The following is a 27028-nucleotide window of genomic DNA, read 5'->3' as shown; positions in this document are numbered from 1 at the left end:
TGTTGAGAGAACTTCAGAATTTTTGCTTGAGAATAAGTTGCTTTTACTTCGTTTATTGTAAACAACTCTTTCAGCCGTCGCCATGTTGATTTTCATCAAACCCACTGAGCTCTATACACACGAGCCTACCACTGGAGCCTACTAATATTCAAAATGGCGGACCAGGATGCAAGTTTGGACTCTTCTACAATAACTTCTATTTCTGCAGACGAGGCCGCGTTATACGATCGACAAATTCGATTATGGGGTTTAGACGCTCAAAAAAGGTATGCTTCCAGTGATATATTCTTATATAATGTATTATAGCTAGTATTATAGCTAGTATAAATATACAAATACAAGTAGTAATGTCCATTGTCCATTGACCATTGGGTCAATTTGGGTGCAGCACAGCATTGTTTTGTCCTACCATTTCTGTTTGAGTGTGTCATCAACAGACACCAAGTGTATATTACATTTTACTATTATATCTCAGGTTGCGTGCTTCAAAAGTTCTTCTTGTTGGTGTTAATGGACTCGGTGCGGAAATTTGTAAGAATATTGTGCTCTGTGGAGTAAAATCTTTGATGTTACTTGATGATCAAGAAGTGACAACCCAAGATTTCACAGCTCAGTTTTTGATCCCTAGAACGGATATTGGAAAAAATGTAAGAATTCCAAGGTGAAATTGGAATGGGTGGGGGAGGGAGGGGTGTGTGAGAGAGGGGCATGGGCAAGATACCTGTGGTTGAAAGGGTAAATTAATAGGTGGTCCAAATGAAGAAATATTCTACTTCATTGCTTAGCGTGCAGAGGCTAGCCTTCCCAGAGCACAAAGACTAAATCCAATGGTGGAAATAAAATTTGATGTCGAGCCTGTCATGAAGAAATCTAGCGAATATTTTGAACAATTTGATGTTGTCATTTTGACCGGATGTGTTCTGGAAGTTATGGTAAGAAAAAATCTGTATCAATTTTCAGGACTATTCTATTTCCCCAATTCAAATATTACAAACAGTATTTTTCTGTGTTAGATTCATGTAAACTCAATTTGCCATGAGAAGAAGATCAAATTTTATGCTGGTGACGTGTTGGGGTTTTTTGGATACGCATTCTGTGATTTAGTGGAGCATAAATATGTTGAGTGAGTTAATAACTTTGGCAATTACAACTGGTACTAGGCAAGATTAATTTTCAGCTCTTCATTTTCCACTATACATGGTTTGTCGTACACTGAATCAAACCATGTTTCCTCCAGAGAGCAGAGAACATCCACTGGAATAAATCTTACTGTAAGTGATGGCCCACCTGCTGAGAAAAAACCAAAACAAGAAGAAATTGAAACCATCATTGTTGAAAAGGTACAAAAGCAATTTCTAGTCTTTCTTTAGACACTTGATAAATGATGAGGAATGTGTCCATTTTAATGCGATTTGGTCATTGCTGATCTAATCCATTCTTCTCTGTCAAGTTTTTAGAGTTCAACTCACTAAAAGATGCTTTGGATACATCATGGGTCAAAGATCAGAAACCAAAGGCTTTAAAAAAGATATCAATTGTTTATTTTATATTTCAAGGTGGTGGCAGTTCAGGCAATACTTAAACATCTCCCATTCCAAGCAAAACGAAATTGACCTTACAATATATCCCCTAGATATATACCTCTTTCTCAGTCTGACTTTATTTATCATACTGTTTTAGTCTTACTAAAATTTCAAGAGAAGCATGGGCGAAACCCGCAAAGTTCGACTTCCAAACAAGACCTGGATGATCTTGTTCAGATAAAAAATGAAGTTTTTGAATCTTTAGATATAAGTGATGTTCTTGTTTTAGAGAATTTTGCAAGGTTTGTAGTTCATTTCTATGTTATTTAACATTAGGATTTTGAGAGTGAAAATGTATTTCTTTTGCCTGTAGTCAATGTTTAGGGACGTTAAGTCCAACAAGTGCAATTCTAGGGGGAATACTGGCACAGGATGTCATCAAGGTAAGACATAAACTGAAGCAAAATCAATCACTGCTAGCTTAGTATTAGCTGTGTATTTAGTACTTGCTATTAACTGATGTTTAGCAGGATATATACTGAAATAATTTTAGGCCCTGTCAGGAAAAGATGCACCTATCAATAATTTTGTTTTCTTTGATGGACGAACTGGTGAAGGCATGGTCGAATGCATGCCAATAAAAAGTTGAGAAAACAAAAGATGAGAACACATCTTTTTATATTTGTATATTTATTGTATAGATTTAGAGCACATAGTGAAGTCTGAGCAGTTCTGTCAACTATGAAATTATTGTACAGTACAAGTCTTTGTAAGAGTTCAAACACTATAATTATCAATCATTGATATTATTTTTGAAAATTTAACTTTAACTTAAATACTCCAATGCAGTCCGTGCTTTTTCCATCTCATGCAAAAATGAATAAAATTGAGGCAAAGTTAGTTCCATATACACATCTTCTTTCTTTCCTCCTTTGTCAACAACAAGTTTCAATTGTAAGAAAGAATTGCCGACAACTTTCATGTCGCTGCTAGCCGCTGTTACACCAAATTTCCATTCCATATCTACCAATGGGTTGACCATGAACGTTTGTGCCATGACAGAGCGTGATAACCCAATCAGATTTGCTTTCCATGTTTCCAAAAGATAAGGGGATTTGTCTTTTGATAAACCTTAAATTGTGGTAGGAATCAGTCAGTGAAAACCATTCAGTGAAAAATGGAGGGAGGGGCAAGGTGAGGGCTGCTATGAGAAGTGGGTGGAGGTAGATGCAACCATGAGAGGTGGGTGGAAGCAGAGGCCACCATGAAAAGTGAGTGGTGGAGGCAGAGGACACTATGAGAAGTGGGTGGAGGCAGGGGCTACTAAGGAGTGGGTAAGGGCAGGGGCCTGTGTAAGGCTGGGGAGTGGGGAGCTTTTAAGAAAAAGCAGATTACCTAAGTTCTCCATATCCTCTTGAACAGACTGTGGCGAAAGGTTTTGTTTCGCAGCGCTTTTGAAAAATGTCAATAATGTTCTGGTGATGTTTTTCAACGGGTTTAGACTTGCTCCAAGTTCCTGCGCAAACGACTCGAGATCAGACAGAAATTGCTCGGCATTTGTGGATCCTATAAGGAACTGAAGAACTTGATCTACAAACTTTTTAAATCCATCTTCACTAAACTTATTCAAAGCTTTTACATCGGTGAACATTTGATTTCCAGGTCTCTCTTTGGTAAAGTGAAAAGTCAAATCTGGAGCAGACGAAGCCATTTTTTCAATAACAAAATAATCCCCCTAATCCCATTCTGTTCACAAAAACTCATATATATCCCCATTTATTCTTATACCTCCCATTTTGTAGTTTAGTATCCATATTTATTCATATTTAACCCATAATGTACCCTAGTGTGGCCTATAGTTTCCTTATGTACATTAAAATACCCATATGTTCAATTATGACCGCAAATATCCCTAAACCTAGGACCCAAGCCTATAATTGAATGACACGATCTCACAATAAAAATAGTAGAAATCATTAGAAAAAATTTTGGAAAGGTTTTGGTTAGCAAAACGTGCGAGGTTTTTTTAAAGAAATACAATGGTTCTCGTGGAGAATGATGCAGTAAGTTCCCTGTGTTTTCATTATGTTCATATATAAATTTCTAACTTTGACTAACCTCTACTATGGTACAGCAATTCATATATTTGTTTTACGACTTTTAGTTTTTAACCCAACTCACCCATCTTTATAACAAAACCAGGACGTCTGGAACTGTTTGGGTCACAATGAAAGCTTGTAAGTTTCGTTTATATAAGTAGAGTTATGGACGTATGGGTTTCATCTTTTATTTCTCTCACAATTCCATTGTTAGAATCGTCTTAAACCACTATAACCTGGCTTAGTTCTAGCCAAGAGGTTTTTGCTATGAATTGTTTACACTCATATTGTAAACAGGCCAAGAAGTGGTCTGCATATCACAACCATCTTGTAAACTAACAAAGCTGGCAACCAGAAGGACATTTGTACAATTTGTGGTTTCTCGAATGCAGTCCATGGCCTTGAAAATGCCTGAGATATATATTTTACTTGTGCCTTTCTCCAGTTTAACATGGAATGTTTCACTAGATCACGGTAGAACGAAGCCAATACCAAGAGGAAAGAAGAAAGATAAAAGTGCTTTACTAGAAATGGAGGGAAGCGAGAGTAAATGTCTTATAAGAGCAACAAATGGGAAAAAGAAAATAAGTACAGTGGTAAGCAAACTAGTGTATTGTCATATATTTGTTAAGTATTAGCAGTGAACTATTCTGATAACAATTGTTTGATTTTTTTATATAGATTAATTCAAAAGATGTCAATAGATTTCAACAGGTAATAATGACTAACATTGGCACCTTTGTGCACATATGAACCATGGAAAGATATTTATTGCTGGTGTAAAAGTGTCCAAGGACAGCTATCTTGCTAGCAAGTATTGTACGGTAAATTTACTAACATTTTTGGGTTCTTTACAGGCATATACAAGCGTACTAAAAGGTTGTCTTGATAACTTGAAAAAACGAGAAAGAAAAACAGCGAAAAGCAAGAAAGCCAAGGCCACACAATAAAATAAATTAGAAGATAAATTAGGCTTATTGTCCATCCTAAGGTGTAGAGAATGTGTTATACAACTTACCCACCTAATAAATCAAGCTCTGATTTTGAAAGTGTGAAGATTAGAGCAGGCTTGTAAGTTATAACTAGTTAGGTAAGAGAATATGACTTCAACTGAACCACTTTGGTTAATAAATTATACAAAAATGTCTGTCAAATATATTAACTATTTGAGTTTTAACCAAAGTGTCAGGTGAAGACAAAAAAATGTAAATAAAATTTTGTTGTGGTGAATTAATTTTGTATGGTATTCATCACTGATTGTGATAGCAAGTTTTGGGTAAATTATTGTCTTATATTATTTAATATTTGACAGGAACATTGTAGTAGGTAGTTGAGTATACAAATCAATAAATTTTTAAGTAATTTTCTTTATCACTTTTATGACTTTGATTATTTCGTCTTGATACTTTGGATGGAGTTTTTCCTTTTGAACCTAAGAAATAAAGGTTGAGAAATATGTTATTTCTTATTTTGATATGTTGATATTTTGTCTTATGTTGGAGTGAGTGAAAGTGAATCATATTGCTTGAGAGCTTAGTATCTACATTAGAATAAATAGAAAGGATGTGACTCATGTGAGGGGAACACTAAAAGGATGAATATACCAAACCACTAACTTCAAAGGTACTGTAACCATTCTCCCTCATAACATCTACAAATGCGGTTTCACCCTTCCGATTTCTTCCCATAGAGACAAACATGACTCCATCCTCAGCAAGTAACTGCAATGCACTGTAAGCAAGTAGTTTTGAGTCAGACTCATCATACAGCACCTCGGCTGCAACAATGATGTTGAACTTTCCATGTGGCTTCATTAAAGCTTTCGTATCTTCACCCCAAGTGTATGACATGACCAGAATACTGTCTTTCTTTAAATCACAGCTGTGTTTATCCACATTTATCTTTAGTGTTGGCAGGCAAACATCCATGTCAGTCAACAGAACATATTTCGCACCCATATATGAAAGTGCAAGGCCTACAAGCCCACAGCCTGCTCCGAGTTCTAGCACAGTAGAATTTCTGAGATGTTCGATCAATTGAGAGTCATTTTCAAACATTTTAGCAAGAGCGATGCTGCCATCCCAAACTGTACAGCCTAGTCCTTTGTAATTTTGTTCCAAACTTAGCTGGCTAGTAGGCTCAGAAATACCATTCTCTATGGTTATTTTAAATGGCCTCTCAAACTTGTCCTTATTTGTTTTGTATTCTTGTCTTATCCAAGAACTTGGTTGATTTTGCATTGCACTTAAAATATCTTAATATTTATACCATATACTATAATAATTTAGATCAATATTGAACCTGATATATTGATGGAAGTTTATGGTCATTAATAGTAAAACTAAGATTTCCTATTGAATAGATTATGCATATGGTAGTGGAAAGTATGGTGGATAGCACCACTTCAAAGGATTAAAAAATGGGCAGAACTGTTCAAAGGACTGGAAAATATTGTTATAAAATAACTTAATAGATTAGGGAGAACATCAACAGTATTACTTCCCAATCAATCAATCAATCAGTATCTGTACTTCACAGTGGTGTATCTACATCGAACTTTTCCTTAATTTATGGAAGTAAATGGAAGCGTTTCGCTTCTCTTCCGGATGTGAAAGGGAAGAAAGGGAAAGTCAAAATGGCGGAAAATTCAAAACGAAACAGAAACGAAAAAAATTGAGGCTTAGTTTGACGTTGTCCTGGATCAACCTGACGTTTACAACAAGACAAAAAAATACCATCATATCTTCTGTAAGTTAGATTATATATTTACTAACAAAGAAAACAAAATTGTACAATATATTTTCAAATTTATTATCTTCATTGTGTAATACCATAGGCAGCCCAGACTTTGACTTGCGCGTGTGATATCGAGGTTGACTGTGAATACCAGTCAGAGCACTGATGATGCGGAAGAGTACATACGGTTCGTGGCAAAGAATGCAGTTCCAAATGCAATCACAATACAAGAAGTGGAGAAAGAGTCCGCAAATGATACAGAACTTTCAAAGGTGAGAATGTGTATTCTAACAGATAGTCAATGGGAATCGGTGGATGTATCTTACAGATCCGTCAGACAGGAACTTAGTGTCCTTGGGAAGCTAGTAATTCGTGGTACGCGTTTGGTGATACCAAAATCGTTGCAGAAGAAGGTATTGAAATTGGCTCATGAAGAACACCAAGGAATCGTGAAGACCAAACAACGTTTAAGAAGTAAAGTTTGGTGGCCAATCATTGATAAAGAAGTAGAAAGAGAATGTCGTACGTGTCATGGATGTCAAGTTGTACAGTCACCTTCACGTCCAGAACCAATGGTAAGAACATTATTGCCTGAAAGTCCATGGGAGATTCTTGCTTGTGATTTACTTGGTCCAATAGATGGTAACATTTACATCTTAGTAGTTATAGATTACTACAGCAGATGGATTGAAATAGACATTCTGAAATCTATTGCATCACTTGAAAGAATGTTTCTCACACACGGATTACCTTATGAGATAACTTCGGACAATGGTCCACAGTTCGTGTCGTCTTAAATTGAAGAATTCTGTGAAAAGAATGGCATTTATCATAGACGTATAACTCCGTTATGGCCACAAGCTAACGCAGAAATAGAAAGGCAAATGAGAAATTTGAACAAAATCATAAAAATAACTTATGCACAAGGAGCAAATTTAGAGAAGAACTATATAAATTTTTGATGACGTATCGTACAACACCGCATAGCACCACTGGAAAAGCACCTGATGAGATGTTGTTTAAAAGGCATCTTCGTACAAAGATACCAGAGTTGGTTCCAGTAGATAAATTGGACGAAGACATACGTGATAAAGACGCAAGAGTTAAGCAAAAAGGAAAAGAATATGGGGATGAAAAAAAAAAGCAAGAGATTCAAATCTTAAGGTTAATGATAAAGTGTTGTTACAGCAAAAGAAAAGGTGTAAGACAACATCAACATATGAACATGATCCATATGAGATTGTGAATGTAAATGGTTCGCAAGTGATGATTAAGTCTGATGAAGGTGTTCTATATAAACGTAATTCTTCGCATGTTAGAAAGTTCGAAGAAACAAGTTCACAATTGGAACAGGAAACAGTTGATCGTGACGAAGAAGAGAGTGACAGATCACAGACTGTTAGAGGTAATGTAAGGAGTTCTTCAAGAAGTACGAAAGGGAAACCGCCAGATAGACTGAATTTATGACTATAGATAGATAAAGAAATAACATTTAAGTAATATTTAACATAGATGATGAAATAGCATTTGAACAGTTAAAATTAGTTAACGTGACAGAAACCCAAACAAAATCACTGAACATCATTGAACAGAAACGGGTAAAAGATCCACAGAAATCGAGGAGAAATGTCCATTATATCGGTGTGTAGAAACCAAAGATGACTGCTGCGTAGTATATCCTATAGCTTCGTTTGACAGTTGACAATGTTTCGCTGCTTGTGAAGAACGAAGAAGATTCGATATTTCAGAATGTAGTCTTGTACCGAGTGATGTCACGGTAGTCAGAATCATATCAGGGTGGCTTTAGTGTATTTCGATCAAATCATAGAGAACAATTCGTTCTAAATCACTTTATTCACCACTGTCTTATAAAACATATATACTTATATAACAACATGGCTGTCTTATATATACTGTTGCGTAAAAATGGCAGAATTTTCAGTTTCCTTTACGCTGGAATGTTATTATTCTCATGGTTTGACGGAGTCTTAGGTACACGACGAAGTATAAATAATTTTAGGCTTTTCCTTTTTACGAAATAACGGAATATTTCTGAAGTATCTTGCTCATTTATAAGTTTAGAGTATATATTATTAAATACTGACTATTGGATTGTTGTTTGTCACCCCCCCTTTATACCTTAAGTCTTAAGTACACAAGATGCTTCATAGTGACATATTCCCTTATATCTTACAACTGAAGAGTGTATTGTATAGATTATGATTTTACTCTGCCATTTGGTGTAACGCATTGCTGTATCATAGTCTCATGAATCATTTTCTTCTGAAGGTCAAAATACGTGGTTCTCTAAGGGGGATCTCCGAAGAAAGTTTTCAGAGAATGAATCAAGAAAGCAAGGGATTACTGCGGATAAAAAGTCGCTTTTCAAAAAGAGGGCGAATGACTTTGACCATAGACAGAACGTTGATGGAAATCCTCAAGATAAAGCCAAGCAGGAATCAAGAAATCTATTATCAAAAGCTGCACCTTATCCTTATCCTGCACCTTATCCTTATCCTGCACCTTATCCTTATCCTGCACCTTATCCTTATCCTGCACCTTATCCTTATCCTGCACCTTATCCTTATCCTGCACCTTATCCTGCACCTTATCCTGCACCTTATCCTCATCATTCTTCATCATCACTTGCAGCAAGATCGTCACTTGATCGTCCAGATGTTCCTGCCCCATCGTCTTCATCAAAGTCATCAAGGGAGTCAAACCCTTCACCCGCATCCCCACGTTTATCGTCTTATGAAGACAACCCTCCCCCTTGTCCACTTTCACCTCTTCGATCATTACAGCCGCATAATTCTCAAACCCCAAAACCTCCTGTCACTCCTCCATTTCCAAGCTTTGACAATCCCCCACATCGTCCTTTATCCCCACCTCCTTCCTTACCGAGGCCACCCTCTGTGTATTCATCGTTTAGAAACAAACGTAGTAGTTCATCAATCTCGTCACCTCCACCATCCTCTGATACTCCCACCTCCTCTCCCGCATCCCCTTCACATTCGCCAGAACCTCCAAGCTCTCATGCCACAACCCCTCCTGCATCACCTCCGTCATATTATCCTGCACCTTACCCTGCACCTTATCCTTATCCTGCACCTTATCCTTATCCTGCACCTTATCCTTATCCTGCACCTTATCCTGCACCTTATCCTGCATCTCAAGGTTGATTTTGCATTACTTCAAAATATCGTAATATACCATATACTGTAATAATTTAGATAAATTTTGAACCTGATATATTTATAGAAGTTGATGGTCATTAATAGTAAAACTAAGATTTCCTATTGAATGGATTATGCCTATGGTAGTGGAAAATATGGTGGATAGCACCACTTGAAAGGACTAAAAAATGGGCAGAACTGTTCAGAGGGCTGGAAAATATTGCTATAAAACAACTTAATAGATTAGGGAGAACATCAAGAGTATTATTGCTGCCCTATCAATCAATCAGTATCTGTACTACATAGTGGTGTATCTACATCGAACTTTTCCTTAATTTATGGAAGTAAACGGAAGGAAGCGTTTCGCTCACTGAGCTATATAATAATAATAATATAATAATAATATAATATAATATAAAATATTATAATATAATATAATATAATATATAATATAAGATAATATATAATATAAGATAATATAATATAATATAATATAATATAATATAATATAATATATATAATATAATATATAATATAATATATATAATATAATATAATATAATATAATATAATATAATATAATATAATATATAATATAATAATAATAGCTATATATATATAGCTCAGTGGTTTCTCTTCTCTTCCGGTGAAAGTGAAGAAGTCAAAATGGCGGAAAATTCAAAACGAAACAGAAACGAAAAAAATGAAGCGTAGTTTGACGTTGTCCTGGGTCAATCTGACGTTTACAACAAGACAAAAGAATACTATCATATCTTCTGTAAGTTTAATTATATATTTACTAACAAAGAAAACAAAATTGTACAATATATTTTTAAATTTATAATCTTCATTGTATAATTATACCGGATGTAAATTTGTAAACGCCATGTTGCGTTTTTTTCCAAGAACGGAAATTCTTGTGAAGAATATACTTTCGGTTTCGTTATATTGCCTAACGACAGTTTGTTTGAATTCAAATATATCAGCAAACGGCGTAACGACATTGAGCGGGACATCGCCTAAAAGGACATACAAATGTACAAGGTTATTCTGCAGAATATCTTGTCCTCAGTACGTGTCATTTTAAAGTAATTTTGACTTGTATTGTATAGTATTGTTTGGTCAAATTGTGCAAGAAGATATTGCAAACTATCCATTTCTGAGTCTGAAAACAGTTTGCTTAAAAATAGTCTAAGAAAGATGAGTTTCACCTTGTACATGTTTGAAAGTGATTACAAAGGAATCACAGATTTTGTTTTGGGATACACGAACATCGAAACAGGAGGTGATCTTTTTGGTTTGTGGAAAGCCAATGGTGATCCGGTTGTTCAATTGATTATAGGACCAGGACAGAAATCAAGACGTACCTCAGTGTCATTTCATCAAGATACAGACTACCTCGCCAGAGTTGGTACATATGTTAATACCAATTTTATGCTTTGCCACATTGGCAGTTGGCATTCACATCACCAGTTGAGTCTGAAGCAACCAAGTGCAGGAGATAGGAGCACAGTCTGCAATAATTTTCCACAGGGTCTTAAAAGGTACATCATGATTATTGCAAACATAACGAGAGACCGACATAGGCCGGTTGCTATTCACCCTTTCATGTTTACCAACGGTGGACATGTTTGTAAAGAAGGAAGTGTTAAACTTATTCGTGAGCAAAATCCATTCCTTGAGTATGGTTATGTATTACATTGTATTGACCAGGGAAAAGAACGCCCAGTAGCAACCAGCAATGCATATGCTTCTGCTGCACCAGCCGGATACCACAATCGACCATCAACACAATCAAAACTTGGAGTTGATTCAAAACAACATCAATCTCAGCATGATAACAGAATCTATACGAAACATCAAAACTTATTTTCAACAGATGACGATAGCGCTGGCCGTCATTCACCAATGGACATTGACCCACCAATGGACACTGACCCACAAATGGATACTGACCAGCCTCACAACCATTACATTACCAGACAGCAACAAACCAATCACTCACAGTATCATGACAAAAATTCAAAGCAATTGGACAATTCAGAAACTAAGCAGTGGTACGAGACTGAGAAAGGTGGGGCTATAGTCAAAGAAATCCATGAAGAAGTAACCAACAAAATGGCCAGCAATATTGATTATCACCGCGATGCAAATACCAAAGATCTTACCATGAAATTCCGTCATGCTCACAAAAGCTGGAGTGTATTGTTTCCGAAATCATTTGCCAACAAGCCTGCTGTAATTACAAATGAAACTAGTGGAAAATCAATGTCATCTAAAAGTATACTCCAAGATGTCAGAGAAATGTGTCACTGTGTGGAATGTGGAACAATACCTCGTAATAATGATCCTCGTTCTCCTTTATTACCACACCCTTCTTCCTCCAGACGAGATCTCTCCCCCTCTAAACGAGATCCCTCCATCTCCAGACGAGATCCCTCCCCCTCCAGACGAGATACCTCTCCCTCTAAACGATATCCCTCCCCCTCCAAACAAGATTCGTCACCCTCCAGACGAGATCCCTCCCCTCCGACGATCCCTCCCCCTCCAGACGAGATCCCTCCCCCTCTAAAGGATATCCCTCCCCCTCTAAACAAGAAACCTCACCCTTTAAAAGAGATTTCTCTTCCACAACCTATCATTCTCCACCTTCCACTCCTACAAAACAAGACCGTCACTCTGATCGACACAGACCTTACCCAACTAAGTCGGCTTCAAGGCCTCGGACTGGAAGAAAAGGCCAAGATCCATCCCAACCTTGGTATAACACAGCATCTGGTAAAGCCATTGTAGACAAGATAAAAACTGAACTTTCTGCATATTTAAGATCCACCACCTGTTCTGGCAGAGTTAAAACTCAAGACACAGATGTTTCAAAGAAACTTTCTTTCTATCATTCCTCCGAAGACTGGGTTGTTGAATTTTTAAATAACCCCTATAAAGAAGTGAAAGTGACGTTTTATGGAAATAAAACAAAGACATTATTACCTCCATATGATGTTGTGAGTATGCTGAAGAATAATTGTCTATGCCCAGAATGTCGGCCAAGAAAACGAAGCCCAAGCGCTGGTAGAAGGCAAACGCCAACATCACGGCATGCGAAGAATCAACCAATCCTCTCCAACCAGAGTCTCATCCACGCCCAGTCCAACTTTTTTTGCAAGCGGAAAAGGCGAGGAACAATTTCAGAAAATCTACATGGATATTAAAAGCCTGAGTGAGAAAGATGTAGACATTCAGAGACTTATCGATTCCAGGAAAATCGAGGTCAAGTTTGAACACAACCGCAGAAAATGGAAAGTGATCTTTCCCTTCAAGTTTCCTGAAGAGGCAGCAGTTGTTCAGCAGCAGTCCACGCGTGTGTACTCACGTCAAAATGTAAATCACTTTATTCCTGTTGAAAAAGGTGACGTTCTTCGTGCAATCAGAAAAGATTGCGGCTGTCGATCTTGTAAAAGATATCAATATTGATTCCACAGTAATCTATATATATACTGGATGCGTACGTTGAGTTCTTGTAAACATACATTGGAAGTAATTTTTTTATAAAACGTCCGGGTGATTTTAATGAAACTGGTGGTGCTGCCAAGTCACGATTGTTATTCGAATTAACACCATTTGTAATTAGTATATATCAATTGATTGAAACAACTTAATTCGGTAAATAATGTATGCTAAAAATTATCCTTTTTTCTACTTTATAAATCTTCATAGAACTTCACTATAACATCCACTTAGTTGATCATGTGTGTAAATATTTTTAGCAGTATAAAATGTTTATTTTCTATTCTCTAAATGTTGAAATATAATGATTTTCTCGTGCATCACTTTTATGTTAGAATCCAATTTATTCAAAGAGCTTCGCCGTGAGTCTAACCGAGTACTCTGCCGCCTTCAGTTTCACCAGAATTATAAATGTTTTGACCAATTAGGTCCACTCCATGCAACTGCTAGGCGATGAGAGCAGTTTAAACTAATCAGTTTGTGCTTACGAAGCTAGCGTTGACCCTATTTATATTTCGCGCAGTGAGCATGCATGACCTAGCTAGTGAAGGCAAAATATTAAACGTTGCCACCCTGATATGATTCCACTACCGTGACATCACTCGGCACAAGACTACATATTCTGAAATATCGAATCTTCTTCGTTCTTCACAAGAGACGAAACATTGTCAACTGTCAAACGATGCTATAGGATATACAACTACACAGCAATCACCTTTGGTTTTCTACACGGCGATATAATGGACATTTCTCCTCGATTTCTGTGGATCTTTCACCCGTTTCTGTTCAATGATGTTCAGTGATTTTGTTTGGGTTTTCTTCACGCAGTCTAAGCAGTGACCAATGTTGCGTAAAAATGGCAGAATTTTCAGTTTCCTTTGCACTGGAATGTTATTATTTTCATGGTTTGACGGAGTCTTAGGTACACGACGAAGTAGAAATATTTTTAGGCTTTTCCTTTTACGAAATAACGGAATATTTCTGAAGTATCTTGCTCATTTATAAGTTTAGAGTATATTATTAAATACTGACTATTGGATTGTTTGTCATCCCCCCTTTATACCTGTCTTAAGTACACAAGATGCTTCTAGTGATATATTCCGTTATATCTTACAACTGTAGAGTGTATTGTATAGATTATGATCTTACTCTGCCATTTGGTTTAACGCATTGCTGTATCATAATCATTGTGGGTCAGTGTGACACAGGTTTTCACTGTATACATCGCCCTTGCTTCAAACATACTCGATACAATGATAAACGTCAACGTTGTGTGAAATGGAAGCGATGTTTGCCTTTTAAAAAAGACCAAGAAAGGCGCGCTCAATACTTTTATATGCATTTGAAAACCGCAGAGGTTGAGATGGAAACTTTCCAACTATTTTCTGTTTGAAGCCATGAATTATAGTCAACAGCGTTCAGTCTAACTTAACGCATGCATGATTTTAAAACACGAGAGTTAATTTCGAGGCTAATTTTTTTCATCAATCATTTTCTTCTGAAGGTCAAAATACGCGTTCTCTGAGAGGATTTCCGAAGAAAGTTTTCAGAGAATGGGTCAAGGAAGCAAGGATTTCTACGATGAAAGCTTTTCAAAAAGAGGACGAATGAGTTTCACCATAGACAGAACGTTGGTGGAAATCCTCAAGATAAAGCCAAGCAGGAATTAAGAAATCTATTATCAAAAGCTGCAAGCAAGACGCATGTAAAACGATATCATTTACAGCAAAGTATTCCAGTATTCCTCCCGTCATTACCAGACGGTATATCAAGAGATATCTCACTTAGCAGGAGATATAAACCAAGAAATTACAATTCGAAACCTCTCAAGAAGATACAACGAAGAACTGACAAGCTTCAGCACAATGTTCCTTTATTTCTTCCATCCACGCAGGATGGTATCTCAAAGGAAATCACACTCCGAGGTCCTAATATGGGTTTACCATCGCCGGCTTTTCAAACGGATAGCAAAACTCACCCCCCTGGGACTTGTCAACACCGGACAATTTTACGGAATGTGCGTCTGAAACACGGGAGGAAGTTGGCGACGTTTGAATTACGTGGTCGTGTTGGAACTATGGGTAAATGTTTGGAAAAATGTTGCAGAAGACGTTGGTGTGATCTAGCATTCAAAGTTGGCGGGTATTGTTATTCCGTTCATTGCCCCACTGACGAGGCTTGTGAGCCTGCGAGCGCTCAGGATTCCGGGACACCTTCGGATTACGTGTTGTTAGAAAGGCCACGGGATTTGAACTATAGTGAGTAATTATTGAGATAACCATTGTTTGATGCAATTTGCAATACCAACATCGTAATTTGCAGGTTTGAAATTGTATTTATGATAATCTTCTTCGATTTTAGAAAGAAATTTAATCCCAGGCGTAGTAGGACAAGGTAACCTGGTTATTTTGTTAAAATATTTATATGTTTTCATACAGTCGATATGAGTGCGTTTGAATAGTTTAATTTCTAATAGCCTCAAGATATCTTCTTATGCAAAAGGTCACTTTCTTGAAAGCGCTTGTTGATTTAATGCACGCCGGCAGAGGTCTTACGTTTATTTCTAGATTCGGGAAGTCAAGCTAATAACACCTACAGTGACATATAGAAATTATTTTTTCACAGGGGAAAAGATTCTAACAGTTCAACTCAACATCACCAATGAAAAATGGAGAGCACCTTTGGCCGACCCCGAATCACTGGAATTTTTGAACGTCGCTGAACGTGTTGAAAATGCTGTACGTTATTCAATTCAGCCTTCCTCGATGTGTTCACCTAAAACACCATCTTCTCTTTATTCACTTTACTTAAATCACGACTAATATGTTACGTGTTGTATTCTCCCCATCTCAGGTGTCGATTCTTCTCAAAACTGTTGTCGGTTTCAAAAGTTGCGAGGTCGCCAGTTTTCGGTACGAGTTCTTTGCACTATTTTGTGTCATCATTTAATCCTATCTTCCATTGCTTTCATACAATTTACACATTCTGTCATCCAATGTTTAGTCCAAGTCCTCTGATAGCAAACGTGACGCTGAAAATATTAAATTCGAGCCACGCCAACGAGACAGGTTCTTTCTTGTTGAAAGCTGTCGTGGCAGGGAAGATGGATTCCACCCTGGAAGACGCCAGCGAGCATTTTAAACTATCTCAGGATGGTTTTGAATTAAAGTCATCGCAAGGTGAGTCATCCATCACTCATTCACTCTGTTAAAAGAAACGTGTTCAAATTTATCTTTCTGGAATTTGGAATATACTTCAAAGAGAAAGAATCTTTCATCCGAGGTGTGATCAACGATACTTGTACAGGAGCGAGTACTGTGTTGATTACTAATTTTCAAACTTATTCGTTATAGGAAAAAGCTTGGTTTGTCATTCTGAAATTAATTATCAAGTTATTTGGAGTTTGAAGATATATGGTGAATCTGATATCCAGCCTTGTCCACGGGGGGCCCAGGGTAAGAATACCGTTTATCTTCATGAGCTAAGAAGTTCTATAATTTTTGTTCTCTTTGATCCATTAAATCCTGGCTGTTATTTGAATTATAGGCGAATGTTCACGGCTTTGTTTGGGAAGTGAGGCTGAGACAGCGTCATGGGATGTGCCAAATTTCAGTGGCTGTACTTCGCTCGAGTTTAGGAACTTGCATGAGAAGGTAAGATCGGCCGTTAAGAAAAATCGAGGCTAGCGATCTATTTACTTATCAAAGACGGACAGGCTACGAAGACTCTCGGGAAAGATGGAAATTTGAGCCCCCACCACAAACATGGATCGCTCATTTTAAAGGATTGCTGTTTTCTGGCTAACCTAAAACTTAATCATCCTTCTTTTAGGCAAAGCAGCTCAAGAGCGAGGCACAAGCTAAGCTACCTTTGGATCAGATCGAAACTAAGCTCGGCATCAAACATACTGAAGTTCTTAAAAAGCTTCAGAAACTGACATATCATCACACGTTCCGTGAACAAATTATGAAGCAAGAAGATACAAACAAGACGAACAAGACTAGCCACCAAACATTTCGAGATTCACACAAGATTAATAAACTCTATAATACTACAACGACGAAAACAAACCAGCAAAGAGAACCGTTCAAACCTCAACCGAGACCTCAAGGACTGTTATCTTTGACCAATCAACTGTTAAATATCAAGAAGCAGCCAGGAGAGAAAGTTGGAATGGACAAGAAAGGAAGGAAGATGCAAAATGAAATTAATCGCACTTTGTCGATTGTGGATAAAATCGGCCTCTTGCAACCCAATGCCTCTCTTCATGGTTCTGAACCAGCCCGACCCGGCAGTTATCATATCTTAAACCACACTGATCCTGGTCCAGTTCACCACACTTCTGACACGAACAACGCTTCATCCCTGGTACCGCACGAACCAAGCTCAGTACAGCACGAATCTGGCCCAGCACAGCACGAACTTAGCCCAGCACAGCACGAACCTGGGCCAGTACAGCACAGACCTGGTCCAACCCAACACGGACCTGGTCCAGTACAGCAGACACCTAGTCCACTAAAGCACGAACCTGGTCCAGTGCAGCACGAACCTGGGCCAGTACAGCACGGACCTGGTCCAACCCAACACGGACCTGGTCCAGTACAGCAGACACCTAGTCCACTAAAGCACGAACCTGGTCCAGTGCAGCACGAACCTGGTCAAACACAACACGAGACTCGCCCACCTCCGCACGCAATTCCTCCACGTTCGAACAAAACTCGCTTACCAATCATTGATCCTATTGAACGTCAACGCGATCCTCAGCCAATCGTAGAGAAAGGTCAAAACCGAAACGATGTCTCTGTGTCCGTGAGCGTGTCTGGTGAGTTCGGCGAACCAGCTGAAAATGAAACCGATCTTTCTGGCGTGTTCTTAAAAAGCGGAACGGACAATATACGAAGTCGTATACCTGCCTCGAGGGGTTTTAAAACTCAGAGTAGTCATTCACTTGTGCAGGGACCCACTTCCATTAGCAAGAACATTGCCCAGTGGGACAATCTTCCGAGATCAATTCCTCGTGGTGTTAATGATCCCATAGTGTCAAAACACCGGGGTTCCAAGACCGTATCTAATGCCTTGTTAAAGTGGCTGAATGCAGGACTGAAGAAATATGATACTCATCCAAACTCTTTCAGGCGGAAAACAAGGCTTCGTTCTCCATTGTCGAGCTCCCATCCCACACAGGAGTATAATACACCTTTAAAAGCCCCAAAGAGAGTTGAGACGCCTCACCCACGAACGTCGCTGGATAGCCAAAGTAATCCAACTCATGCATTCTTCAAGCGCTCCTTTATACTGAGGCCAGAGTCAGGGGAACGAGTGAGGGTAAGACGTCAAACTGAGGGATGGAATCAAGCTCAGAATTACTACACTACATCAGTTTATGACAATGATCCTAGACAAGATAATCCTTCAAACAGATATTCCTCTCATACGGATCCTTCAGACGGAGACCAAACGAAAAATAAAATTAGATATCCTTCAGCAAGTATTGAGGAAAAGCCTTCTGATGGTGATGCACAGAAGAGAGGAGCAAATGCAATGAAAGGCAGCGTTTCACCTGTGATCAATAAAAATGCGTATTTCACAGGAATTAATGTAAACTCCCAGCCAGAGGAAATGAAGAGTAGCGAAACTAATCCAATGCCTGGTCATTCTTCATCATCACTTGCAGCAGGATCGTCACTTGATCGTCCAGATGTTCCTGCCCCATCGTCTTCATCAAAGTCATCAAGGGAGTCAAATCCTTCACCCGCATCCCCACGTTTATCATCTTATGAAGATAACCCTCCCCCTCGTCCACTTTCACCTCTGCCATCATTACAGCCGCATAATTCTCAAACCCCAAAACCTCCTGTCACTCCTCCATTTCCATCCTTTGACAATCCCCCACATCGTCCTTTATCCCCACCTTCTACCTTACCGAGGCCACCCTCTGTGTATTCATCGTTTAGAAACCCTCCTAGTAGTTCACCAATCTCGTCACCTCCACCATCCTCTGATACTCACACCTCCTCTCCGTTACAATCCAACCCTGCCCCCGCATCCCCTTCACATTCGCCAGAACCTCCAAGCTCTCCTGCCACAACCCCTCCTGCATCACCTCCGTCATATTACCCTGCATCCCCCTCTCATCCTCGCCCACCGTATCCTGCGCCTTATCCTGCACCACCTCCACCCTATCCTGCACCTTATCCTGCACCACCTCCACTCTATCCTGCACCTTATCCTGCACCACCTCCACCCTATCCTGCACCTTATCCTGCACCACCTCCACCCTATCCTGCACCACCCCGACCCAATCCTGCACCACCTCCACCTTATCCTTCACCACCCCCAGCTTATCCTTCACCTTATCCTGCACCCCGACCTTATTCTCCACCCCCACCTCCTCCAACACCGTCTCCCCCTCCCTCGCCATACAACCCCACAACCTCACCCAATGATGTCCAGCCGCAAAACAATTCATCTCCTTATATAACAGAGTCGAACCCTAAATCAACGTATGATTCATATTTCTCGTCTTCCTCGCAAGGAAACAATTCAGCTGATAACTCACCTAGTTCTACCTACCAAACACCCACCTACCAAAATGATAACCCACAAAACAACTCATCACCTTACCCAACAGCGTCGAGCCCCAACCCAACCTATGGCACCGCACCTAATACATACCCTCAACCGCCAGCTTACTATACTTCAGCACCCTCTTCCCAAGGTGGCAACTCGCCATACAATTTATCTTCCACTCTCGCCGCTCTGAACTCCAACCCAACCGATGATTCACACCTAAATACAACGAACACAGCTAGCAACGAATACTCCAGTGACAAAAATGACTCCAGTTATTCAACTGGTAATGATTATAGCATAAAAAACGTCGACGATTCACTGAACAACGTCTCGTTGAACTATTCAGATCATAAGCTAATATCGGACTATAATATGACCACGCAACCTTTGGACACCAACGTAACCGGCACAAATCAAGATTATAACAATATTTACAGCAAGGACTACAACTTGACTTTTCAAAATATAGCGGATAATTTACCAACGGATTCACCTACATCAACCAGCACTGCTTCCACAAAAGCCAGCGATATCTCGTCACAAAACTATTTATATAACGACCTTGGTAACTCCCAGGTAGTCGTCGGTTTCACAAACCAAAGTTCGCTACAACCGAACCTTAATCGCAGCACGAGTGACGTACAAGAGTTGGGCTCAATTGTCTATGGCGGCCAGAAACCACGACTGACAATCAAAGACATGGAAAAGAGAATTCAGGAATTCTCTAGCGGTTACAACGATAAACAAGCGACCGGAAATAAGAAAACTTTAGTAGAAACGGATGGAGAACGTGATGATATAAAGGTTAAAGGGAAACATCTTGCTCCCATGTTTGGTGGTGACCTGTTGCTTGCCGCTGACACTGTTACACATTTAGCAAAGTTTAATGACTTCATAAGACCACCAATGAAAGTAGAAGATGTGAAGGTAGGGTGTTTTAATTGTGTACATAGCTTTATGTTAAAGTCTTTATGCCAGTTTACTCGATCTAAGGTCTCGTGTATCGTGTTTTTGTTAGGATTTTCTGAAGTCTTGTAGTAATATTTTGGATTTGATGAATTCACGAGAGTGGAAGAACGCGCAAAGGGTATTATGATTTATCTAACGCTATCATCTTTAGGCAGTTCAGTGGCGAAGTTCTCACACAACTTTACCGTGTTTCTTTAGCATGTGACGAAATTGAGAAAATTTGGAGTGAATATCATGAATGATGGCAACGCCGTGGACTGGGAACAAGCCTCAAGAAGAGATCTTGCAGTATGTTATTAAGTATCCTTTCATTGACATTTGATGAGAAGAGAGAGCTTAGTGGCTTAGTCATTTATCTAACGTGCACCCTTTTAGGGAAAAACCAGCAGTTCTTCAACACTGTATGAAATGGTGGAGGCAATTGAAGGGTTTGGCTTATCTGCGTCTTATCAGGTGAAGAAACCCACAAAGGGACCAATCTTTACTAAGAATATCTGTAAGTATATATCTTCATTTTATATTTGTTTATAATACATAATGGATGTAGATTGAGAGACAGGTTTATTTATTCTGGATAGCTCTATAGCTCTAGCTTTAAATGTCCAGTAAGGAACATCTATTATAACTTCAAGAAGATCAACTCTATTGATACTAAACCGTCCTCATGAAGCCCATGCAGTGAAGTTAATCACCTTTTTGAAATTGATTTAGTGATGGAGTTCAAAACAGTTCAATCAGACATTCAAGAACCATCACCAGACATTGTGTTTCCAAACCTCTCTGATCCTCGTGTCCGCAAGTGGTCAAAGCAAGCTAACGTTATAACACTCTCGCCAGCAGCGATGGATGAAGTCGCTCAAGGCACCAATGTCGAGGCTCACGTTTCTGGCGTTCTTTTCAAAACTGTTGGAAATCTGAGTATCCCAGTCGTAGAAGGTCAAGGGTGGGTGATTTCATTGATGTATTTACCAAGAGTTTCTATAGAGTGTCCGTTCAGGTAGTTTGTCGTTACATTTTACAATAACGTTTTTGTCTTTACTAGAAATGAGACGGTCGAAAGTGGAAACTTAATGTCATTGTCAGTATTTCCAAGAATCACCGGCGATCTGGATCCTCCAATACGAATTGCTCTTGCTCATTTGAGTGTAAGATTATATATTTTCGATTAATTTCTAGTGATGGTCTAAGGATGGCGGTGAAGATTGATGTAACAACTATGTTGAAGATAATGATAGTAATCTAAAGAATCTTTGTTTCAATTTTTGTAGCCTGCGATGAGTAACTTCAAGCAGGACTGTGTATTTTTAAATGCCAGTGCGAGGTAAGTTCCATGCGCAAGATGTATTTAACTCCCAGATACATTGTGGAATGTTTGAAATGTTTGCACAACAAGTGTTTTGTAGTAGAAGGTAATCATAGTAATAATAGCCCCAGGTCTACTTCTGGTAATTATTCTTGCTTCATTTGTCTAGCGACGGTGAAATGTGGTCAAACCAAGGATGCAAAGTCGCTGGTGTGAATGAAACTCACACCATATGTGAATGCAACCACATGAGTAGCTTCAGTTTGTTGGTTGATAAAAGTCAACCTAACGTAAGTTCTAATTAACTTACAATTGTTCTAAATGACGTGTAATTGTTCTAATTAGATCGAATATACAGATATATGATACGATATTCGACCGGGGTGATAAAAAAGATGTTGAATATATAGGGTATATGGTAATGGTATACTCGACCAGGGTAGTACTAGGGAGTGTGATAGAAGATTCCTCTGATATCAGCTGAAATTATGTTTTTTTCTTCCAGGATTTCATTATGAAGGCGGCGCCCATACCTCCTAAAGGGGGTGGTGGTGGCAGTGGTGGAGGAGGAACCTCATCCAGTGGATTCATTTACATTATTTTGTTGTTTTTACTTATTGTGGCTTTAATAATCATCATCATATTTGCAGTATGGAGGTATAGTAATAATATAGCATTGACACTAATTCACTAGTTATTGTCCATTACTGAAAACCTCATTTGTTTACAGAAAACGAAAAGGAAAAAGCAGCGATGAAAAAGAATCCGACCAGGCTAAATCAGGTTACTAAGATAATGATTTATTGCTATACCATGACTGCTAAGACTAGTGATGGCTGTACAATGGTTATTATATTATTAAGTATCTGTCATTTCGGATCAGGCTGTGTAATGATTTAAATATACTCTTATCTTGAAGATAAAGGTGGTGACGAAAGCAAAGCCGGTGCTTCTGGAACTGCCACCGAGGTAAACTGTCAATGCTTTGAAGAATTCATATTATTCATATCCTTTGTTAACTTTTTTCCTTATTTTCGATCCGTAGGATGCTGCTGCTCAATCCGGTCGATCAACTTCATCTGGCGATAAGAAAAAACGGAAAAAAGGCGAGGTAATATGATATGCATCGACTTAACAACTTTTGTCCTCAATACGCACTGTACTGTTACACAATGGCCATCGGGAACACCTTTGCATCTAGGCATAGTTTAGACGGAGATTGGGTGTGTTAGGGTGAGAACGTGGGCATGCTTGACCAGGATTTTTGGCTAAAAACCTCTGCTCTTTTTGTTCTAAACAGCGACGGAAGGAAGGTCGAAAGAAAAGAAAACCGCAGACACTGGACAAAGATGCTATTGAAGAGGAAAATCAGCAAAAAGATGAACATAAAGTGAGTTCACTTTCACTGCATTTCCATGTCGTAAAATATTTTTCTCCCCTATATCATTATGTTCCCTAAACGTACAAGAAAGAACATTTTGCGATGAGGCGAAAGTTTGCCGCGTAAATATAAACATAACCAAATTTCTAAAACATAAATGATGAATCAAGTTAAATAAACCCTAAATGCATCTTAAATCTTTTAAATCTTGAAGACCGCAGACAGACGAGCTTCAAGGAGACAACAACAACAGCGAGAGCGCGAGGAATCGCTTCTAATGAAAGAAAAGGCAATGATCTTTTCAGATTATCGTCAACCTTACAACTTCCTCGCACACGAAGAGGCGGCCCCTGACCCAGTGGATACCTCTACCCCTCTCCCCGCAACATCAAAAGCTGACTCTTATCCACGCCGTCATAAGAGACCCACCTCATTTCACGATCGTGAAATGGGTCAACCTGGGTTTAATTTAAGGAAACACAACTCTGAGAACGCTTTCCCACTGCAAGCCTTACAAAGAAAGTGGGGGGTGGATTCCCCGAGGGATAGGAGAGGTAACCCCCAAAGAACGGGGAGTGTACTTCAAGGGCCTATACAAGAGGAGCCCCTGGAGGAACAAAGACTCGCGGAAGATACTGGTAGTGGCCCCGGAATTCCGGGAGGTACAGAATCTCCGAGGGGAGCAAGTACTCCTAGAACCTCGGAGATTGCTAGTGTTACTGCAGCCAAATCTAAGTCTAAAAAGAAATTTTGGAAACGAAAAAGCAAAGAGAAACTTGATTCAAAAAGTGTTCAAGAGGGAGAGGCGGTGACTCCTGAATCGCCTGAGAAAAAGAAAAGGTTATTTGGAAGAAAAGATCGGAGTGGCAGTAGAACTTCATTGAACGCCTCACAGGAGGATATTGCCTCAGGTAGCGGACAGCAGGGCGAATCAGAAATAGTCAAATCAAAACCTCCGATAAGTCCTTCAAAAAAAAAGATTTGGCAACGTAAGACATCGAACAGTCAGGCATCTTTGGGTGCTACTAGTCCAAGGCCTGACGAATCAGGTGGAACATCCGATGAAGGCCTGGGCGCTGATGATACAGGCTCACCCGGCAAGAGTAAGCGAGGTTCAATATTAAGACGATTGAGTAAAAGCGGTAGTAGGACTTCTTTAAGTAAAAGTGGAAGCAAATCTTCCTTAAGTCGATCTGAAGAAAGCATTGACCAGGAACATGAAGGTTCTCCAAAGAAAAGAAGATCTTCTTTGTTAGGTAAATTAAGTCGCAGTGGCAGTAGGAGTTCTTTAAGTAAATCGCAGAGCAGTGTTGAAGACTTGACTAACGAGGAACCTGGAAGATCTCCCAAACGTAAATCATCGTTGTTGAGAAGACTCAGTAAAAGTAGAAGTTCAATAAGTAAGTCTGAAGATAGTCTCGAAGGTGAGCCGAGTTTACACGAGGATGGCTCGAAGGCAACTCGAAGTGTCGACGAAGGCGGGCCGTCGCAAGCATCGCGGAAACCGTCTTCTGTTGTGGGTAAAAGCAGTAAAACTGGTAGCCGTAGGTCGTCCAAAACTCAAGAGGCTGAACTCCAGCAGGGGGGGATAATCGATAAAGACAATACTCAGGGTGAGGAGACAACCCCCCGTAAGAAGAAAGGGTTGTTTGGAAAGAAATAGTGAAAAACGTCTTATAAATAAATAGATAAATGAACACGTCAGTTAGATGTTTAAAAGTATTTAGGTAATACTAAAATAGATTTTCTATAACAACCATTTGTAATGGCTCGTTTGCTTACTTTTCAGTTCTAGCAAACAATTAAATTGTGCAATTTTGCAACGTCGACACGTCAGTGCTATAGCAACTGGATTTTTATCAAAGGCATCCAGTCTACGACGTGTCTCCCTTCATTCACCTGTTGCGAGATACATATTCACATAAAATTTGGCTACTCGAAGTCTGTGAAGTCGCTGTGTAAATATATTGCGCTTTTGCAACACAAAATGTTTCAAATGTTAACTATAAAGGTGACAATGTATAAAATTTTGGGTGATGATTGGAAGATGGTATCTTTAACTACATATATCAACATCATTCTTCTGTTTGTGGCCTACTGTGATCGTGACGCGCTTTTTTCAAGAAACAAAATTGTTCTATTTTTGTCTCTCGTTGATTTCATGGGCGCGCTGGTGTCACAAATCACTCCAGATTGTCTTCTCAACAAGAATTTCGACGGATGCTCCGTGATGTTACCGTACGAGCTGTTCTTTCTAGTATTCGAACGTTTTTCGTATAACGTTAACACGCATTTGCTGAAGAACGCACGCGATAACGAGCTCACGCGGAAAGATAACGTGTTCTACCATGGGTTGACGTTACTATTCAGCTCAGTATTAGTGGTAGTACTTTTCCCAAGCTACTGGCCAATGAGGATCGTGTTTCATTCTGTTATCAGGAACACTTTGCTTCGTGCGGTATTCTACTTATTGGATGGAATCGTTTTCTATTGCATGAGTGTTTTTGCACCGAATGATCACAAGAAAAAGGAAATTATTTTGCAAATATAACTCGAAAACAGAGAAAGTGCGGTGTATTTTACGCATGTATAGAGAAATCATAACTAAATATTTAACATTTTTATGTAACTCGAGCATTTTTAAACGTGGACGTAAATTAATCGAAAAGCTTCAAATGTTTACCTTTAAAGGACCTCTGCTATAAACAATAATCTGGATGTTTTGTGTAATTATTCTGCCTCCATGACCACGAGCATAAATAATTAGTAATTAAACTTTGATTCTAACTCGTTAAAATCATATATTGTATATATATAAATATTTAAAATAAGAAGAAATTTCCCGCTAAAACTGGTTTCTATGCGTTTATTATAAAATCCGTTCTACAAAAAAAGGTTCGTATAAAAAGTGTTTTTTTGTTTATTTTCTGCAAGAGAGGTCTTCTCTACCGCAGCATCGTCGGATATTTGTTGAGAAAACTCTACAAAAAAGCAAACGTTGCCATTATTTGACACTCGTTCTTGTGAATTCCATACCATTCAACGTACAAGAATATATAACTGCTTTTTAAATGGTTTAACTTCAAAAAAACCCCGTCCATTTACTACCTACACTCTTGCATTTCAAATTTTGTACCGAAATACTGAGTATACTATAGAAAGACACGCATGTAGCAATCCTCGCCAGTTCGAGCTTTCCCGAGCTTGCGAGACCTAAGATTTTATCATGAGATGATTCAAACTATTTTATTATATTTACCTTCGTTCCACTTCAAGATGAATATTTCGATATTCATCCCTGGAACTCGATACCAAAGTCTGTCCAGTGTTACTGTATTCAAAGGTGTCTCTTTGAGTGTCCTCAATATTCTGTAAGACAGTAAATACATCTTGCTGGGTGAAAAATTATCGTTTACCTGATTTCTCTATTAAACATTTACCTCTGAATCATCTTGAATTTGCTGTTCAATTCTTAAATTATCCTGTGAAAGGGTACACAAGATTAAGAACTTTCATTTACAGGAGTATAGGTTTTGCAGTTGAATGAAAACCTTTCGTGAACGATGGTAATTTTTTCTAAAGCTCACCTGGCTCAAAGACAGGTCACAATGTGAATCATCATGATCATTGCTTTCTATCCCAGAGTCAGTATCGTGTCCACCTTCCATCTTTTCTTTACTAAACTCATGTTGCCATTCCAACTCCTTCTGTTGCGCCGGAGTTCCGCCTTTCAGGTTGTGAGAGGGTGTCGAGGAATAATCGTA

At 38.9% G+C, this 27028-nt stretch overlaps 5 protein-coding genes across 5 annotated transcripts; 3 read left to right on the top strand and 2 right to left on the bottom strand.

Moving 5' to 3' along the window:
• Positions 1 to 153: 153 nt before the first annotated feature.
• On the top strand, positions 154 to 2193 carry LOC114543521 (SUMO-activating enzyme subunit 1-like). Its single transcript, XM_028562473.1, has 9 exons — positions 154 to 266; positions 476 to 647; positions 786 to 932; positions 1014 to 1123; positions 1238 to 1340; positions 1451 to 1556; positions 1681 to 1825; positions 1897 to 1966; positions 2077 to 2193. The coding sequence occupies exons 1-9, from the start codon at positions 154 to 156 to the stop codon at positions 2170 to 2172; spliced, it is 1062 nt and encodes a 353-aa protein (XP_028418274.1). The 3' UTR covers positions 2173 to 2193.
• Positions 2194 to 2342: 149 nt separating this feature from the next.
• Positions 2343 to 3234, bottom strand: LOC114543518 (COMM domain-containing protein 7-like). The gene is made up of 2 exons (XM_028562470.1): positions 2919 to 3234; positions 2343 to 2654 (listed from the first exon to the last, which is right to left on the bottom strand). The coding sequence occupies exons 1-2, from the start codon at positions 3232 to 3234 to the stop codon at positions 2350 to 2352; spliced, it is 621 nt and encodes a 206-aa protein (XP_028418271.1). The 3' UTR covers positions 2343 to 2349.
• Positions 3235 to 3495: 261 nt separating this feature from the next.
• On the top strand, positions 3496 to 4915 carry LOC114543523 (signal recognition particle 14 kDa protein-like). Its single transcript, XM_028562475.1, has 5 exons — positions 3496 to 3586; positions 3688 to 3760; positions 4091 to 4218; positions 4304 to 4336; positions 4480 to 4915. Exons 1-5 carry the CDS (start codon positions 3563 to 3565, stop codon positions 4570 to 4572), a joined length of 351 nt encoding a protein of 116 aa, XP_028418276.1. The 5' UTR covers positions 3496 to 3562; the 3' UTR covers positions 4573 to 4915.
• A 23-nt stretch (positions 4916 to 4938) lies between these two features.
• On the bottom strand, positions 4939 to 5871 carry LOC114543522 (protein N-lysine methyltransferase METTL21A-like). The gene is made up of 2 exons (XM_028562474.1): positions 5239 to 5871; positions 4939 to 5054 (listed from the first exon to the last, which is right to left on the bottom strand). Exons 1-2 carry the CDS (start codon positions 5860 to 5862, stop codon positions 4977 to 4979), a joined length of 702 nt encoding a protein of 233 aa, XP_028418275.1. The 5' UTR covers positions 5863 to 5871; the 3' UTR covers positions 4939 to 4976.
• Positions 5872 to 14694: 8823 nt separating this feature from the next.
• LOC114543524 lies at positions 14695 to 25016 on the top strand. Its single transcript, XM_028562476.1, has 21 exons — positions 14695 to 15296; positions 15400 to 15432; positions 15664 to 15776; positions 15892 to 15950; positions 16042 to 16217; positions 16392 to 16493; positions 16585 to 16691; positions 16870 to 20538; positions 20630 to 20698; positions 20779 to 20868; positions 20956 to 21076; positions 21292 to 21523; positions 21623 to 21725; positions 21849 to 21901; positions 22053 to 22173; positions 22389 to 22540; positions 22614 to 22666; positions 22803 to 22852; positions 22929 to 22994; positions 23184 to 23273; positions 23479 to 25016. The coding sequence occupies exons 1-21, from the start codon at positions 14972 to 14974 to the stop codon at positions 24925 to 24927; spliced, it is 7233 nt and encodes a 2410-aa protein (XP_028418277.1). The 5' UTR covers positions 14695 to 14971; the 3' UTR covers positions 24928 to 25016.
• The last annotated feature ends 2012 nt before the right edge of the window (positions 25017 to 27028 follow it).

The sequence above is a fragment of the Dendronephthya gigantea genome, unplaced genomic scaffold, assembly GCF_004324835.1.
Source record: "Dendronephthya gigantea isolate DGI-Jeju-01 unplaced genomic scaffold, DenGig_1.0 000472F, whole genome shotgun sequence".
Lineage (NCBI taxonomy): Eukaryota > Metazoa > Cnidaria > Anthozoa > Malacalcyonacea > Nephtheidae > Dendronephthya > Dendronephthya gigantea.
The sequence above is the reverse complement of the archived record's forward strand: the minus strand, read 5'-3'. Positions and strand labels throughout refer to the sequence as shown.